We start from the raw sequence: 18,621 nt of genomic DNA, 5'->3' as shown, positions 1-18,621 counted from the left end.
CTTGTTTGCTCTAATGGAAGCCACCTGCCTTGTCGTGAGCTGACCTAAGGAGAAGCCCACGTGACCAGGAACCAAGGGAGGACTCTGATCAATAGCCAGTGAGGAACTGAGTCCCTCAGTCCAAAAAACCACAGGGACTGAATCCTGCCTCAAACCACCTGATTGACGTCGGAAAGCCTGTCGAGCTTTGAGATGATTGCAACCCTGTCCAACACCTCAATCACTGTGTGAGCAACTGAGCCAGAGGCCCCAGGTAAACCATAGCCAGAGTCCTGACCAACAGAAACTGGGAGATAGTAAATGTGTTTCAAGCTGCTACGTTTTAAGGTAATTTTTGACACCGCAATAGATAACTTGGGACAAACGAGGCATTACCACACCACAGCCTGAACTCTGTTTAGCAGTTACCTTGGACTAGTTACTTAACCTGTAAAGGCTTCAGTTTGTTGTCTTCGAATGGACAGTCATCCCGCCTCATGGATTAACTGAGATGTCTATCTGAAGGCATCTGCTCACAGATAAAAAGTTTGATATGAATTCAACATAGAAAATTTTAAGACTCAAACTGGTAGTTTACCAGTACCTTCAAAGAGGAATTTCAATTGAACTTTTCATAATTTCGTGTTTCCCCGAAAATAAGACCTAGCTGGACCATCAGCTCTAAAAAATTAATATAAGACCTGGTCTTATTTTACTATAAGACTGGACCTTACATGAGACCAGGTCTTATATTACTTTTTGCTCCAAAAGACGCATTAGAGCTGATGGTCCAGCTAGGTCTTATTTTCGGGGAAACACGGTTTATATTTCCTTACATCAAAAACATTTTTAGAGCCAGCCCAGTGGCCCAGGTGGTTGGAGCTCCGTGCTCCTAACTCCGAGGGCTGCCGGTTCGATTCCCACATGGGCCAGTGGGCTCTCAACCACAAGGTTGCTGGTTCAACTCCTTGAATCCCACAAGGGATGGTGGGCTGTGCCCCCTGCAACTAAGATTGAACCTGGCACCTCGAGATGAGCTGCTGCTGAGCTCCCAAATGGCTCAGTTGGTTGGAGCGCGTCCTCTCAACCACAAGGTTGCCGGTTCGACTCCCGCAAGGCATGGTGGGCAGTGCCCCCTGCAATTAGCAACGGCAACTGGACCTGGAGCTGAGCTGCGCCCTCCACAACTAAGACTGAAAGGACAACAACTTGAAGCTGAACAGTACCCTCCACAACTAAGATTGAAAGGACAACAACTTGACTTGGAAAAAAACAACAACAAAAACAACATTTTTAATTAGTCAAAAGAAAGGACACATTCAAAATCAGGTAAAAACCACATTTTCCTTTTAATAACCACTTAATTCACACCATTTCCTCTCTTGGCTGCTACTTTGGTAACAATTAGGTCCCCACCTCTCAAGTACATAGCATCTGAACAGGCTGAGACAGAGCCAATGTAAATACAGGCCCCAAAGTAGGGCTTTCGGAATAACAGGAACAGCAAAAACCAGACTTTCTCTTCATTTAGAAAGGGATTGTGAGTTAGAGGGTGCAAAGCTCCATTTCCCCAAAAGCAAACGTGGAGCACAGTGTAAAAATGGAAACCAAAATGTATCAGAAATGAAGTACAGTGCCTCCTCATATATTCAAGGTCAAGATGCTTTTGGAGAAATAAGTATCTGATCATCTGGCCTCTTGTATTAGGAACGGCCCCCTCCAGCATTTTGAAAGGAAGATATTTTTGTTTCTATTTCCCTTTCCAAATGCATATAAAATCTACTAAAATGAATCAGAATAAATCAGCTCATTCACTCCTAGATACTGATTTTGGTTGCTGAGACTATTCAGCACAGTATTTCAAGGTAGCAAAATTCAGGGTGATCTGAGAAGAGAATTCAAAAGCGGCAGCTACATTCGCTGATAGATTCATGTGAGACACACACACATACCACCTCCTTTTTTTCAGTGTATATGTCAAGGGGCCAAGACCCTGATCATCAAAATAAGTTATTTTGTACATTACAGTGCACAGAACAATAGAGGGAAAGACACTTTCTTAGAGTGACGGAAAGGCATTTTGCAAAAGGTTCGTATCACTCAGGTGGAAGGCCGGGAGCCCAGTGCCGCGTGCCTTCATTAGCTTGACCCCTCCTCTTTTTTGGTTGTGGTGGCGTCAGTGGGAGCTGTCTCCTCCACACGTTCTGCTGTCTTCCCCTCCTCCTCCTCTTCCTCCTCATCTTGAGGATAGAGGTCCGGGTACTTCTGCATGCATTCCTGCATGGCCCGGAACTGGTCTACACAGTCTGATCCCTTCACATCCTCTGTGCTGTAGTGAAAGCAGGAAAAGGCTGACTTGAACTGTTCCCCACAGGGGCCACTGGCCATTCCCCCAAGGCACGGGCAGTTCCAGTTAATGTCTCCACTTGGCAAGATCAATCCTGGAACAGGAAGATGGGCAAGGAAAATGTGAGAGATTATTCTCTAGGTTTCAGGAAAAGCAAAACCAAATCCAGTCCTCACGAGCCATTCAGGAGGTGGAGAACAGTATGAACTGTTGCCTGCCAGGCACTTGTCTGTGGACCTCCCTCTTGGGTCAGGTTCGAATGTCCGGTGCAAATCCAGCATTCCTGGCTCAGGTGAAGAGAAACCACCATCGGCAACTTTCTCCACGTGCAACACTGATCTAGGTGCTAAGCCACCTCCCTGTGCTATGGCTATGGCTGTGCTCCAAGAACTATAATACGTACTGGAATCCATTTAGTCCAAAGCAGAAGCCATCACTTGGATGGTCAAGGAGTATCTTTTTAAAGCCCAAACAATTTAAGAAGCTGAGGTACTGATCTCCACCTTCCAATCTCTGTGCCCCCCACTCCTCTAACCCCTCTCGCTCTGCAGCCACTCTCAGGAGCTCAAAAGTGTGAGGACAAGTAAAGACAAGGAGGTTGCGCCTTCTGCATTGACTGGAAAGATGGCCAAGACATACAAGGAAAAGGCTGGTGGCATACCAGAGTGGTGCGCTTCCATTTTTGTAAAAATGAGAAATTAGAGGGCTACTAACCATACTAATCAAACTGTTACATTGTACCTATGTGCTGGAGAACAGTTAGGTTTTCAGATGGATTTTCATCTTCAATATTATATTGGCCCTTAACTTTTGAATTTTACACCTTTTCTTATCTTTGAACCTTGTCCTCATCTAAATAGTGTTTCCTGGTTTTCTAAAATGCTTTCAAGACAATGGCTCATTTTCAGTTTTGTGACAGACATGGACAGAAATATGACTCATACAGAAGTCTCTTACCTGAGTTGACTAGAGAGACTGAGAACACTCTTTAAGACTCTTAAGTGCCCAATGAAATTACATGTTACTTCTCACTCCATAGAAGTACCCAGGTCTGACGCTCTGAGCTAGTGAACAAAGCCCTCGGCCTAGGCGGAACCTCATCTCTTAATTCTAGCTTAGGAAGCTTCAGTGATCAACAAACCTAACGTTGCGGTTCCTTACTAGTAAAACAGGTTAACAGTGGACATGGCAATGGAAACTGGGAGGAAACTCACCACTAGCACCACCGAGAGCTGCAGTGCAGGTTCTCATGTGTTAGGTTGTACATAGTAAATCACGTAATCCTTTCGGCTACCTTCTGCGGTGAGTACTACTAACCCCAGTTTACACGTGAGGTTTCTCGGGTTCAGTGGGGGCCAAGTCAGAACGATCACCCGGGTCCTTAGGATTCCCTGAGCCCAGGCTCTTTGCCCCTCCTCTCACCACCTCTCCCAGATGCCCGAGGGCCACCTCAGTTCTGGGAGCCTATACCAATGCTGCCCCCTGGAGGCCCCAAACTGCTAACACACCTGCACAACCAGTTTCCAAAAGAAATAACAGATGGTATGATGCTAACATTTAAATATAATAGTCCAGCTGTGCAGGATCATTGTTTCATTATTTCTCAGGGGAAGGTGAGCTAGAATGAGGTAGTTCTTCATAGAAAAAACTATAGAGAAAACTATAGTGGCAATTTGCACTTCAGGGACACAATGTAAAACCACACAGACCGGAGCTTTGGCCAAGTTAAATTAAGCCCAGATGGAGCATGTTTGAAAACTAGGAATTTTGCAATTGAGAGCTCAGAACCTGGGTCCCAGAGTTCTCTGTTTTATATGCTTTTTCACACAATTATTCACTAGAAGGGGTTGCAAAGGCAAATACCTACAGGGTTTCCAAGCAGATATACTGTAAATGACAGAAGACGGTAGGAGAAAAAACAAGAGGGACCACAAAGATTGGCAGGAACTGGAGGGGAACATGCAGTCTCAAGGCAGACACATTCGGTTTTTATAAAAATACTATGAAGCAAACAAAACAAGGCCTCATGTGTCTGTCCTGCAGGCCCGAGTCTCTAACAATTAATGAAATGTACTTAACTAATATGGACCTAAGATAGGCAAAGTACTGGAATTTACATGTGATTTACTTTTCTTTATAAGGGTGCTGATTCAAGATTACTCCTGTAGCTGTCATTCTCAGAAATCTAACTTTTTGTGTAATGTCTGCACTTCCCACTATTCCCAAAAGGGTGCTAGGCACGTGTATTTAGCTTTCCTCTAATCCCTAGGAGCAGTAAGGGTAGCAAGTGAAGGGTCCTACCTAAGAATACACACTTTACTTAGCATTTGAAAAATTCCAACCAGTAGCCCATACTCTACAGGTGGCTCCTACAAGTTCTTCCAAGTATATTTATCAGTAATCAGCACTAGGCTTGTTAGTTATCATCAGGGATGTCAGGAACGGCTTTCGATCGGTGAACTGAGCACTGTTTATGATACGTGGACTATTTATGAACATTGCACATGCATACCCGCCTTAGAAAGCCTGGTAAGTTCTGGTGAGTCCAACAGTCCAGAGCCTTTGGCATGATGCCCTAGGCCCAAGTGACCATTAACGAGTTGTGTGCAACAGTCCTGCCTAGGTGAGCTGAATCCTGCTGCTAGAACTTTCCTCTCTCTCAAGCGAGCTTACCCTGCAAGGTGCATGCTGGAGTAGCTCCAAGGAGGGAGCAGTAATCTCATGACCTCACACAATAAGGTGTGTGATTCATACAGACCTGCTGGCTTATAGTCTGCAGATGTGGCAGAATTTAGTCCGGGAACGTCAGCTTAACCTACTCAGAACTTTGGGAATCCACTGACATCCTGCCCCCAAACTTAACCATTGGGAAGCATCCAACCAGCAGCTTAAGCCAGTGCGAAAACTAAGAAAAGGAGGCCGAAGACCGCAGTAGGGAGAAATTCTTGGTTCTAGCCCAATGGCCAGGGAAGCGCACGAACGAGGCCCCCACACAGCCCCTTACACCTCTGAGGGAGACACACTCACTGTCCCGGGAGACGGCCTGTGGCTGAGATGCATACCTGAAAACCCAGCCTCGGCCAGGACAGAATGGGGACGGAACTGTGAACAGTGAACTCTCCCCCCACCTGTGGGTCCCTCGCAGGCCCCACGTCACTCACCATGCTCCTCATACGGGTCATTGGGGTCATCAGCCACCAGCTCCGCGTTGCTTGGAGTTTCATGGTCTTCTTTGGTCACAAATATGATTCGATCCTTCCCTAGTGTTTGGAGGGCAGAGGAAGAATCCTTTCACTCAAGAGCAGTGAGTCTGCCCTAAACTCAAAACAGTCACACGAACCAAGTTTGAAGACTGTCCCATACGAAACCCCAAAGTGAGGGGACAGCAAACTGGCATCCCTGGGCTGAGTCACTGACGCTGTATGACGGTTTAGCAGAACAACGACGGCTTACGAGGCCAGATTTGCCCGGAATGCCTGCTGCTGAGCACCCCCGACCTGACTCCACAAGCTGCTGTCCCGTGATGAGGGGGGCACCATGAGGGACAGAAAAAAAGGCATTAAAAAAAAAGAGGTTCAAGATGGTGATGTGGGAAGAGCCTGAACTCAAGTCCTCCCGTGGACACTGAGTCTACAGCTACATATGGAACAAGTTCCTCTTGACAAAACCTAAAGGCCGGCTGAGTGACAACTGCTCATTGGGCAAAGAAGAAAACCCCAGGGCAGCGTAGGAGGCTGGCACATAATCTGGCCATAAATCCCATCTTCGGCACGGCGACGCACAACCGGGACGGAACCCAAAAGCCAGAGCTTCTCCTTGCGGAGTGAAGGGATGGAACCCCACATTGGCCATTCCAACTTTTAAGACATACACTTGAGAGATGAGCCCCCAAAACATCTAACTTGGGTGATCCGAGAAGCCGTTCTTTAAGACCCTGACTGGAGGCCCAGCTCAGCAGCGGCCGATCACACCCAGAATTAAAGTGCAGGAGGGTCACCTGCTTATATTAAAGTGACGGTCTGAGGCCTCTAATTTGACACACACATCTACCAGCCCGCTGGAACCCCCTGGGACGGAGACTGGGGGACGCCATCTTTGTGCCCTGCCTTTGCTGTGGTCCAGAGCACCAGTATCTCTCAAAAGGGAGCTTTTACACGTTTCTAGTGCCCCAATTTCTGCGGCTGCCACCTCGGGGGTGCCTCTTGATCACCTGGCTTTGGAGGCCAGAAGATCTTGTGTCCCTGGTCCCACAGGACGGTCATAATCATTGTCATTGAGAGAAAAGCTCCGACCCTGTCTAGCAGCCTGAGTTTTGCAATTGCTATTAGGGGACACCTCTACATCACCCGGCTCTAGTGGCTAGTGGTACATACGTTTGTGGGTCCCATAGGACTGTAACCAAGAGTTCTTAAATAGCTATCACCCCCCGAGCACAGCAAGAGGCAACAGACCCAGGAGCTGGGTCTTTCTGGGAAGGAAGCCTATTAGCTAATCATCGTCACTGTAGCCCGAGGGGCAGGCTCCTAATTAAACACACATTTAGAGACTGACTAATCCTTTTTGGAGACCTCAGAGGGCTGGTGCTATCTTCAAGCTCACCCTCTGTCACTATGGAAAACAGTATGGAGGTTCCTCAAAACATTAAAAATAGAATTACCATATGATCCAGCAATTCCACTTTTGGGAATTCATCCATGAAAATCGAAAACACTAACTCACCAAAATATATGCACCCCTATATTTATTGCATTATTTGCAATAGCTAAGCTATAGAAACAACCTAAGAGTCTGTTGATGGATGAATGAATCAAGAAATTATGGTGCATGTACAATGGAATGTTATTCAGCCATAAAAACGAAATCTTGCCATTTGCAACAACATGGCTGCACTTTTGAGGGCATATGTAAATGAAAAAAGGCAGAGAAAGACAAATACCATATGATCTCTTATATGTGATATCTAAAAAAAATTTTTTTTTACAAAACAAAAAAACGAGCTCATAGAGAACAGATTGGCGGTTGCCAGAGGTGGGGGAGGAGGTAGGATAAATTGTTTTATTTAAACAAAATTGAATTTTAAAAAAAGACAACTTTGCTCTAGCTCCCTAACAGTTTACCCATAGGGTTCAAAACTGCGTAAAAAGTCTGAGCAAGAATGCAAACGTTGACAAGGTGAGACATGCAGTGACATAGGCGCCCAGCCAGCAGACCAATGCAGCCACTCAACTGACGTGGCCACTTAGGTCTGTCCACAATGCCCTGCGGGAAAATACCCGTCACCTGCCTCTGAAACGCAGGTGGTCTGAGAGTGTCCAAGGTCTGGGCCTGTTGGCCCCCTAATCGTGGCCAGAAGGAAGGGATCATGTGGGGGGCACTGTGGCAGTGCCCCACAGCCCATGAGGACTGGGGGCTACTTCTCAACAAGTGGGACTGGGAGCGGAGAGACTATGTCACAGAAGTGCTGATGTTAGGAACTCCTGTGACCATCTGCAGCTTGTTATTTTTTAGAACAATCACCCAACCCAAACATAAGAACTGGGCAGCAGGGTCAGGACAGAGAGAGGCCTTCCGAGGCCCAGCACCAGCGAGACACCTGAGGCAGGGTCAGAGCCCCAGTCCCACGTGCCTCATTCCAGAGGGCCTTGAGCCTGCAGGGAAACAAACCAGTGGCAGCCAAATGCATTTTACAGGAGGAGCTTCTCTCCTAGGAGGCTGGTCAGCACATTACAGGGAATGAACCTGGATGGCTGCATTCCATGATTCATTTCACCTAACGTTATAGTGACCCTATAAAGTTTTATCACCCTCATTTTACACAGCAGAAAAGCAAGGCCTAGAGTGGTCACTCAAAATCAAACAGCTGGAAATGGAAAGGCAGGCACCTCACTTATCAGACTCCTTCCTGGACTCTCTCCTCGGTACCTCATAACTGTCAGCACTTGACCTCACCTTCCTAAAACCTGTGGCCATGAGCCAACCACACCGCAGGCCTCAGTCTGCTATTCCCACTGTGGCGGGGGGGTACCTTCTCCTCAGCACCCCGCATGCTATGGGGTCATCAGTTTCCCCTGGAAGGGCAGGGTTCTCTCTGGGTCCTGCGTGTCAGCTATCTCCTGCCATCTCATCACTACCCTCACCAGAGACAGCAGGAGCCCCGCTTTAAGGTGGGGAGCCTGAGGCTCTGGGAAGTGACTTGCCCACATAGGGATGGAATTTGAACCCAGCTCTGTGTCTCCAAAGGCGACACTGTGGAGGTTCTTTGCACACACCCAGCTTGCCCCCTGCAACATACACACGTAAGATTACTAATGACAGCTTGACACCAGGTCCTTAGCATGACTCGGACACTGTCCTGAGACCTTTGTGTGCTTTGGGCAGGAATAAATGTTCTGTACAGTAAATCCTAAGCAATCTCTAACCCAAGAAGCTTACAATCAAGTGAATGAATGTTTGCTGAGTCAACAAACAGGAGATTTCTTCTAAGCTACTGTACCTACCTGGTGAAGGGCAAGACAAATTCTACAGCCCTGCTAACTACCCATTCTGACCCAGGAGATCTGGAATAATGGGACTGTCATCTGGAAGGGGTTGGAGGTGCCTGGCATTTAAGTGGACTTCTCCCGGCTCCATCCAAATGTGCCCTTCGACAGGGCTTAGTCAGTGGTCTAGAGTGAGTGAGCTACTGTGGGAGTCGATGCTGGGCCTGCAGAAATGTGGCACTCTGATAGCTGCTGGCATTTTCTCTTATTATTTCATACTTTCTTCTCCCTTTATATTTAAGGTAATTCAGTCACAGGTATGCTAAGGAAAACCAGGGGAAAAAGTTTGGGCCCACACTTGGGCTGGAGTATTTAAAGAAGAGGCTTGGGGAAAAAACACGAGGTGACAGCAGAAACCACAGTGACACCTCCAGTGAAAAGGACATTTGAGGGGACAGAGGGAAGGTACCTTGGTGCTTCACACCCTTTCCACACACAGTAACATAACAACAGGTGACCTTCAACATGCGCAGGGACTGGACCTCCAGCCCACCTGAGGTTTCCACTCCCAGAACTGGTCTCTGTCTCAACACCTCACATTTGATCTCAGAGAAGACTGCTTTTCCCATGCAGCCTGGGAAAGGATTTGGGCTAGGCAGCCGGGCACATGCAAGTACCTAATGAGCTTGGTAACACTGGCCATTTTTCAAAACACTAGAAAGCAACCTGCAAAAACGCTGAATGCTGGGGCCGGCCCAGTGCCTAGGTGGTTAGAGCTCCATGCTCCTAACTCCGAAGGCTGCCAGTTCGATTCCCACATGGGCCAGTGGGCTCTCAACCACAAGGTTGCCAGTTCAATTCCTCGGGTCCCGCAAGGGATGGTGGGCTCCGACCCCTGCAACTAAGATTGAACACAGCACTTTGAGCTGAGCTGCCGCTGAGCTTCCGGATGGCTCAGTTGGTTGGAGCGCATCCTCTCAACCATAAGGTTGCCGGTTCGACTCCCGCAAGGGATGGTGGGCTGTGCCCCCTGCAACTAGCAACGGCAACTGGACCGGGAGCTGAGCTGTGCCCTCCACAACTAAGACTGAAAGGACAACAACTTGACTTGGAAAAAAAAGTCCTAGAAGTACACACTGTTCCCCCGCCTCTCCCCCCCCCCAAAAAAAAGCTGAATGCTAAGCAGAATAAGCTGACATCAAATTTCTCGGTTCAGCTCTGACGATTTTGTTTACCAAGATCTCAGCTAGGCCCAAAGCAATGGTGAGGCCCAGAAGGCAAGGGGTCCAAACCCAGCTGGGGATCCAGGGGATTTGTGAGGCAAAGAAGCCAGGACTCACTCAACAAAAGTTAAATCAAGCTCTCTGGCATGTCCACGTTGCTCACTAGCTTCAGAGGTAACTGTGACACAAAGTCAGGTGTGGGAATCACACACAGGCCTAGCCGAGAATGTTCAGGTCCTTCCCAGGGCTGAGTCCTCTCAGGCACCTTCTGGGACGTCCCCCTTAGAGAACCGTTACACTAGATGGACAGATGTGATATTGTGATTTATAGTAAGAAAGAAAAAGAAGAAAAAAAATATATATACATATACATATATTTATTTATTTCCAGGCCTTTGCTTCCTGGAATGTTTAACAGTGAATACAAGGACAGTGCTTATTTACTCCTTACAGAACTGTGAAGGAAAGAACTAGTCCTTAGGATACCAACTGCTGGGGTAATCAGGCACCTTCTTATGCTGTCAGAAACCAGTTTCTTCCCCAGCTCAGCCTACCTATCGTGGTCAAAAAGAAAATGAGTTTCTGCTCTCACCTGTATCCCGCTCAAAAGACGGTCATTTTCTAAATGACATCAAATGACAAGGATAAAACGGCCAGGAAAAGAGACAATCAGAGGCTAGCGATGGGAAACAAGTTTTAGAAGCGGCAACGCTGACAGAAGAGTGCTCTCTGATATAAGAATGGAGAGCGCTGAGGCCAAAGTGCACAAGGGCGGGAAGTCAAATAGAAGAAAATGAATCCCCAGCCCAGCACTGGGAATCCAAGGCCCCAGGGGGCACTCTGACAGCAAGACTTCAGGGTGGGGCAGAGCACAGAAGGACTGATTGAGGAGCTGGATACCAAGACACCCCCCAGTTCTGTAGTTTTACTTTCTGTATAGCCATCTTTGACCCTGGTCTTTTTCTCACATCTCCACCATCAAATTTGGTTGTCTCCAGCTTCTAACACTTCTAGAAAGATCTGCATCCCTCACCTTCATGATTTCATCTCCCACCACTTGCTCCGTCCATTCCAGCATCTCCTTTCCTTTACTTGAACAGGCTGAACACACACGTACCTCTGGGCCTTTGCATAGGCTGTCCTCTCCTCCAGGGCTTCTCTCCCTCAGGTACCTTCATAGCCACCCTCTCCCTGACTTCATACCACCTACTTAGATGCCATCTTCCTTGACCACTCCGCATCTCCCTCTGCTTTATATTTCTCCAAAGCACTTTCCTCACCTAACATAGTATATATTTGTTTACCCCCCATCGCCCCCACTGAAACGTCAGCAGCTTAGGGACAAAGGATTTGTCTATTCCTTTCATTGCAGTATCCCCAGAACCTAGAACAGTCCCCACAACAGTGGGTAACCAACACTTGTTGAAAACTGAACTCTGCATTAGGAAATGACGCAGAGGGTGGGAAGACAGAATGGTTACCACCACTGAGTAGGTTAGAGAACACCCTTAGATGGGTGGTCTCATCTTCTCCTGAAAGGGGAACATGAACACGCATGGAATCGTTACATGCAGAAGGAGTGCCCATCTCTTCCACCATGCCATGAGGGCAGATTGTGTCACCTGTGCTCAGTTATATGCCCAGCGGACGGCACATCATAGGTGCTCAGTAAATGTTTCGTTAGCTGAACAGGGGAGGGCAGGCTCAGTTAGAAAAGGAGGAATCTAAAGTGAGGAACAGTGGGGTGCCGACAGTAAAAGGGTGGGGAGCCCAAAGCCAGGGCCCAAGCCTGAGTCCATGCTGTGGAACGCCTTGAATGAAAGCTAAGGCCTTTAAACTGAAGGTTGGGTGGTGGGTAGACCCCTGAAGTAAATTTGCACAGGCAAGTGATACACTCAGAACAGAGGGCAGGCACGTGTGTAAGTTCATGCAATAAGATCTGAGTGCCCACTTGTACACCAGGCCATGTGCTAGATGCTGGGTATATGGCATATCTAATGCTCTTAGCTTCGTGGGAGAAGACAGTCAGGAAATAAGATGACAAAAATAAATAAGGTAATTTCAGAAAATCCAGTGTGTGAAAGCCAGAGGGTCAGGGAAGACCTCTCCTAGGTGACATCTGAGCTGAATCTTAAAGGATGAGGGGCCAGCGACGGCAAGAGCTGAAGGCTGCTGCTGACAAAGGGAACAGCCGACAGGCCAATGTGGCTGAGCAATGACAGCGAGATCAGAGATCAGGCTAGAGTTAGATCAGGCAGGACTGGATCATATAAGCCCTTATATGGCAAGGAGTTTGGGATCATTTTCCTAAGTCCCGAGAGAAGCATAAAATATTGGTGGACAGAAAAATAAAAGGTTGGGGATTTAGGGGGCTGTGGTATGGATAAGATAAAAACTAGTAAAGGCCTGAGTGCTTGCAATTCTTATCCCTAAACTAAGAAAAAGATCTTTGACCCAGGAAAAGATAAGCCATGCTTCGGTAGCCGATGGAACCTGCCTCTCCTTCCCAGAGAACCTGTGACTCCTAGAAATTCTTGAGGGCAAGGAGGGTTCTGATTTATCTGCACAGCCTCATTAGACCAAAACGGCTCAAAATTACTTCCTAAACGATGAAGAAAGTGAGAGACTCAGAGAAAGAAAATTAAAAACACACCTATTTTCTAATACAGTGGTGAGAGGGCAGAGAACTGTTGTTCATGGCACAATTAAGAATAAACAGAAATAATACTCATTAGCAATATCAGTGAGTATTACAGCTTTAGAACCCAGAAAAGGAGGAGGAATTCTAAAAGCCACGTGGGGTGGGGAAAAAGGCTTAGTATTTTACACAGAGATGTTTCCCTAACTTGATGTATGATCTTGGGTAGATCATCTTTTCTGGGTTTCAGATTCCCTGAATTAAACTGAGGGCGATGGACTATTCACCAAAGAATTTCTGGGTGAGTTCCAACGCTCTCGGTAGCTTCTCAGGTGTCCACCATCCCCATCACCTGACACAGAGAAGGTTCTTCATGAATACCTGCTGAATGAATGAAGAGGAAAAAAAACCTTTTTTTTTTTTTTAAGGAGGGCGCAGCTCACAGTGGCCCATGCACAGATCCGACTGGCAACCGGGGTGTTATCAGCACCACGCTCTAACTGAGCTAACCCGCCACCCAAAAGAAGTTGAAAGGCCAACTTCTTTTAACTTCTCATTTTACAAGATTGGAAACGGAGGCCTGGAGGGGTTAGGGAGAGGCTCAGGGACAAATGTCGAGCCAGTTAGTGGGCCTGGAGAATTCTGAACTGAGTCCACCTTTTTTGGGGGTGCGGGTGGGGGATGGGGTGTCCTTCCAGCAGAGGGCTTCCAGAAATCCACTGGGCACCGGAGTGGACAGTGCAGTTCTGGAATCTGACTGCGGGGGCTCAAACCCCAGCTCCTACGTCCCCACCGCGTGGCTTCAGCCAAGTCACCGTGTCTTACCAGAGCGTGATTTATAAAGGTCACTGCGAGATCAATGAGAGAAGTCTTATCAAAAGCTCCTTGAAGAGTGCCTGATATGCAGTCGGGGCTCACTAAGCATGCCTGCAGTTGGTGCTTCTACCACTCGAGCACAACACCTAACCCGAGTGGTAACTTTTCAAAGCAGTTAAAAGGCGCGTGCCAGTGGAAACACGTGGTATGTGTTTAAGAGCGATAGTAATAACTAATGACAATAACTTCGCAATTGAGAGCCAGATGAAACGTGCTTAGCACTCCCTTTCCCAGCTCGGGTCTAGATGACGAAATCTCCCAGGAGCCTGGTCCCTGGGAGGCCGGGGTTCGAGTCTCACCGTGACCTTGGCACCGCCTCATTCCTCCCAGTGTCACTTTTCTCACCCGCAGAACCGGGGTGGCAACCTCACCGCCCAGCCCGCTCCAAATTTCCCGAGCGTGCCCGGGACCACCGCAGGGTGCCCAAGCCGGCAGTGAGGTCGCGGGGCGCCGAGGCCTGCGGGGGCAGTAGAGACCGCGCGTGTCCCCTGCAGGCCCTCGTAGGCCGGTCTCCAAGGCAGCTCTCCCTCCTTACCTTCCTGCCGGCAGTAGGCCATGGCTGCAGCCCAACGTCTGACTCTGCACGGTAGCGGCGGCGGAGGCCGCTACACGCCGTGACCTCTCCTCAGGTAGGGCGGGAAGCTCTGAGGCCCGGGCGGACCCGCCCCCTCCAGGCCTGCCCGCCGCGCGCCTGCCTCCGTGCCTTTCCAGCCCCAGCCCGATCCGCTCAGCCGGGAACTACATTTCCCAGAAGGCCGCGCGCTGCCCGGCTACTCTCCAGGCAGTAGGAACTACACTTCCCAGAAAGCTTGCAGTGCGCCGGCGCATCAATGACAAGCAATGCATTTTGCAACTTTGTGAAGAAAGGACCTGACCCTGGACTACAGTTTCCAGAAGACCTCGAGGCGCGCATGAGCAGAAACGCCGGGGACCGCGGGGCGGTAACATCGTAGCGCGTCCTCTCTGGTTCTGGGCTTCACGCTGGTGTTCTCAGCTCCTGGGCAGACGACAGACCTCTGGACGCCGCACTCTGTAAAGCCCTTTCCCAGCTGAACAGAACGAGACGGGGCGGCGAGCCGGGTCCCACCATGGCCGCGAATGTAAGTGTCTCCTGATCGCCGGGCCACACCCAAACTTCCCCATGTCCCGGGCCTTCTCTTCCACGGGGCCGCCTAGGTCCATTTTGCTTGTCTGCCTCTTGTCCGTGCAGCCCACGCCCCATCTTCCTCCGCGTGCGCTGTCTATGCCTAACGGCAGCTAGTCCGCCTGTTCATTTCTCTTAGCCTGTGCCGACTCCTTTCGTGCGTGTCCTTTGGTCCCCCGCATCCTGCGGTCGCGCGTTTGCGGGCAGGGACACTCGGGAGGGGTTGCTGGCGTCGCGATCTACTTGTGCGCGGCGCCTCCCTGCAGCCGTCCTTTCATTCCCAGTCCCCTCCTGGGCCCTTGGAGTTCTCAGATTTGCAGACTTACAGAGCTGGACGAAACCTCCCAGAGGGGTGTCGTCCTCGGCCAGGGTGGGGAAGCCGATGCCGCCCAGGTGGAGCTGTCCAGCAACGGACAGACAGCGCTGTCCCGGCGGGCGTTTAGCTCCCGGTCCTGGGGGGTAAGCGAACCGAGGCTGTGCTGCTGCGAAGGGGCACAGGCTTGGTTGGGAGCGGAGGAGTCAGAACGACTGTGAGAGGGAGCCTGGCCCTACTGCTGGGCCCTCCTCCTTCTAGCGTGGATTTAGTTAGAGGTCCCGACTGGAGGTGGTTCCTTTCAAAAGGCCGCTGGCCGCTTCGTCCTGCAGCCAACCTTTCTCGGGAACCTTTCTATTTAAGCCCAACATTCATTCAACAAAACGAGCAGCACATCCCACCAGAGTTCTGGGTGTGAGAAAAACTGTGACTCACCACCCCCCTCCTCTGTGAAAGTGCTGCTGGAGCCAGCTCGGGAGCCCTGCCAGCCCCAGACACTCCCTCCCTCCCTCCCGCTTTGGGGGAGTGTCCTACCCACTCTCCCCTAGCCTGGTACACCCTCTCTCCAGGCACCTTCTCTGTCCCCAAGGGTCCTCTCTGCCTGCCGCACCCTCTGAGAGGCAAGGTTTCTGTCACTACAGCCCTAGTGTATACTCTGCTCCACGTGAGAGTTGTCGTGGAGGCCGAGATGTCTTGAACGCTGTACCTAGAAGCCTCACATCCTGAGACCCAGGATCTGCCAGGGGAGAGGGCAGTCAGGAGATTGGCTTGTCCCTAGAGGTGGCCTCCTGTCTGTCCCCACACCATCACATAGGGAATTTCCCCAGCAGAGTAAGGCACTTGCCCAGGTTTCACAGCCAGCTTGGCCAGTTACATCCTGGGAAGGTGCTGAAATCGGCAGCCTTTAGAGTCAGGCAGACCTGGGGGCAAATCCAGTTTCATCCTCTCTATAGTTGTGTGGCCTTACTGGGAAGTGTAAGGGAAATTGTGCTTTGCACAGTGCCTGGTGCATAGTAGGTAGTTAATACATGAAAATGCCTCTTCACCAGTCTAACACGATGGTCCTGGTGGGCAGAGACCATCTTGGGTATGTTGAAACCTGACCTTTGCTGAGGAATATCAATGAGTTTGGATATCCTCTGCTGCCAAGTCTTTGTTGATTCATCTGTTAGCCTGATGTGTGTTTATGGGAGATGCCAGGCCAGTGAGGAAGATGGTGGGGTGGAGCAGGGAGGTGACAATTCTTCATCAATGTAACAACTGTCCTGTGACAGGTACTATTTACTGTCTCCATTTTATGTGAGTAAACAGGATCAGAGAGGTAGAGCAACTTACACAGCAAGTCATTTTCAGCACCTATGCGTCGACCTCTGTTCCCACTCCTCATTGCTTCTGAGCCCAAAGTGCTGGGACTGGGGGTAGGGGGCGGTATGTGTCACCGAGGATACATTTAGGTATTCAGCACACAGCAAGGAGCCAACATCAAGATTGAGAGCTCAAAGATGGCCTTGAAGAGAAGGAAGAAAGGCTCAAGAGGGTGCCCCTCAGGCTAGAGGAGGTACAAGGGTGGGTAGTGAGGAATGGGCAGAGGAAATCTCCATCATCCTGTTTATAGGGAAGTTGGTTGAGCATGTGGGCTGATGTGTCGTGTCACTACCCACTTTACTCCTCCCCTAGTTTGGGTCTTTCTTCCTTCTCTTCAAAGCCATCTTTGAGCCGGTTTTCTTGACGTTGGTTCCTAGATATACGCTGAGGGGAGGCACAGAAGGAAGCCATGCCTTCCAGCCCCCAAGTTTGGGGCTGCACTGGTAACAGCAGGACTGGCTCCATTTCCTGTCACTGTCTGCAGTTGGCTCCCAATATTCTGCTCTTGTTACATCCCAAGAAGTGAAGAATGCCGGGCCAGGCGGAGCAGAGTATTAGGAGAGTGGCCTCCTGTCTGGCCTGATGACTTAACTGCTGAGCCTCGGTTTTCTCATCTGTGAAATGGGTAGTGATAGCGCCGATGACTGGCCTGTGATAGACGGGTGTGTTTGCCATTGTCATCATTATGATGGCTGATGGTCACCTACCTGCCTACAGTGAATTGTTCCACTGATGTTTCCAAATGGCATGGAAAGTCAAGGCCATTTCTGAATGTAATGTACATCTGGTCCTTGGCAAGCCTGGGCTGGTGGCACTTGGGGACAGTCAGAGAACATGGCATCAGCCTTGTTCAAATGGAGACTGACTTGAATATCTCCTCTGACCCTCACCCCACCCCCTGTAACAGGATGGGACGTGGCTCACCCTGAGTGCTCTTCTGACCCCCAGCCTTGGTACCAGCCTTGGTGTCAGTTATAGAGAAAACTGATAACCTTTCCACCAGCTAGCACCTGTGCTCTAGGCACTGGACCATCCAATAATTAGGTCCTTTCGTTCTCACTACAACACTATGTATTAGATTATTATCCCCATTAGATTATTATCCCCATTTTACCAACGAGGAAATGGAAGCATAAAGAGGTTACATTGCTTGCTCAAGGTCCCATTGCTGGTGCGTGGGAGAGTCTGGATTCAAACCCAGTCCTTCTGGCTCTAGAGTCCTGCCCTTGAAAATGACACTTGGCAGTCAGCAGTAGTTCCACTCCAAACCATGCTTCTATTATTGGCTAGACAAAGCTTGATCCACTGACCCTGGAATTTGAGGCCTACCTTGTGTCTGCCTGGATATGCCTAGCTGCCCCCCATACCCCCCATAACCCAGCCAGAGCAGATAGGCAGCTGTTCCCTCAGAACCACTTCCTACTTCCTCACTATTGCTCATACAGTTCCCCCTGCTGGGGATACCCTTACCCCAGGGTCTGACTCTGAGATCCCACTCAAATGCTCCCAAGGGAGCCTGCCTTGATCCCCCATCTAGAAGGGGTCCCTCCTTTAGTACTGGATCCAATCTTCTCACTAGACGCTCAGTATGGCCTAACACTGTTTGTGGCAGTGGCCCGAAAGCCTGTCTACCCCTCCTCTCACCCATACAAGGTCTGGCGCGGCCTTCAGGAAGCTGAGCCACTATTTGTTGAACTGAATTAAAAATGTATCTCTAATAACCTCTTTGTAAAACTGTTCAGTTTCTTAAAAAACATGCATTTTTCATATGATCCAGCCATTTCTACTTCCAATACCCAAGGGAAGTGAAAGTATGTGTCTATAAAAAGGTTCGTACATGAATGTTCATAGAAGCGTTATTCATAATAGCTAAGACCTGGAAATAACCAAAATATCTATCCCTGGTGAATGAATCAACAAATGTGGTGTACTCATGAATGAAATACTACTCGGCCACAAAAAGGAACAAACTACTGATACCCTGTTTCCCCAAAAATAAGACCTAGCCAGACAGTCAGCTCTAATGCATCTTTAGGAGCAAAAATTAATATAAGACCCGGTATTTATTATATTATATAAGACCCGGTCTTATATTAAAATACAACCGCGTCTTATATTAATCTCAAAAGCTTTATGCTGAGTTAAAGAATCTGGACAGAAAAGAGTTTGTGCTGTATGATGATTCCATTAATATCAAGTTCTATGAAAGGTAAAACTAATCTATGATGACAAAAATTCAAAACCTCCGAGGGATAGG

The 18,621-nt window shown here is 49.1% G+C and overlaps 2 protein-coding genes across 3 annotated transcripts in view; one reads left to right on the top strand and one right to left on the bottom strand.

The window, feature by feature from the left end:
- Positions 1–1,304: 1,304 nt before the first annotated feature.
- Positions 1,305–14,491, bottom strand: CHCHD4 (coiled-coil-helix-coiled-coil-helix domain containing 4). Its single transcript, XM_081072977.1, has 3 exons — positions 14,078–14,491; positions 5,488–5,586; positions 1,305–2,420 (listed from the first exon to the last, which is right to left on the bottom strand). Exons 1-3 carry the CDS (start codon positions 14,097–14,099, stop codon positions 2,119–2,121), a joined length of 423 nt encoding a protein of 140 aa, XP_080929103.1. The 5' UTR covers positions 14,100–14,491; the 3' UTR covers positions 1,305–2,118.
- TMEM43 (transmembrane protein 43) overlaps positions 14,469–18,621 on the top strand; it is an 18,984-nt gene continuing 14,831 nt past the window's right edge. For both annotated transcript variants that reach the window (XM_081072976.1, XM_081072975.1), the window contains exon 1: positions 14,469–14,642. In XM_081072976.1, the coding sequence (XP_080929102.1) occupies positions 14,631–14,642 (12 nt within the window). In that variant the 5' untranslated portion in view covers positions 14,469–14,630. The remainder of the gene's footprint in view (positions 14,643–18,621) is intronic.

Source organism: Rhinolophus hipposideros, assembly GCF_964194185.1.
Source record: "Rhinolophus hipposideros genome assembly, chromosome: 14".
Classification (NCBI taxonomy): domain Eukaryota; kingdom Metazoa; phylum Chordata; class Mammalia; order Chiroptera; family Rhinolophidae; genus Rhinolophus; species Rhinolophus hipposideros.
Note: the sequence above shows the minus strand (reverse complement) of the source record. Positions and strands in the feature narration are given on the sequence as shown.

Bases quoted from the DNA above. Each gene is read 5' to 3' on its own strand.
- CHCHD4 (XM_081072977.1), bottom strand. From the start codon at position 14,099: ATGGCCTACTGCCGGCAGGAAG. The intron at 5,587-14,077 runs GTAAGGAGGGAG...TCCAAACACTAG, and splicing joins GGCCTACTGCCGGCAGGAAG to GGAAGGATCGAATCATATTT. The intron at 2,421-5,487 runs GTGAGTGACGTG...TTCCTGTTCCAG, and splicing joins TGACCCGTATGAGGAGCATG to GATTGATCTTGCCAAGTGGA.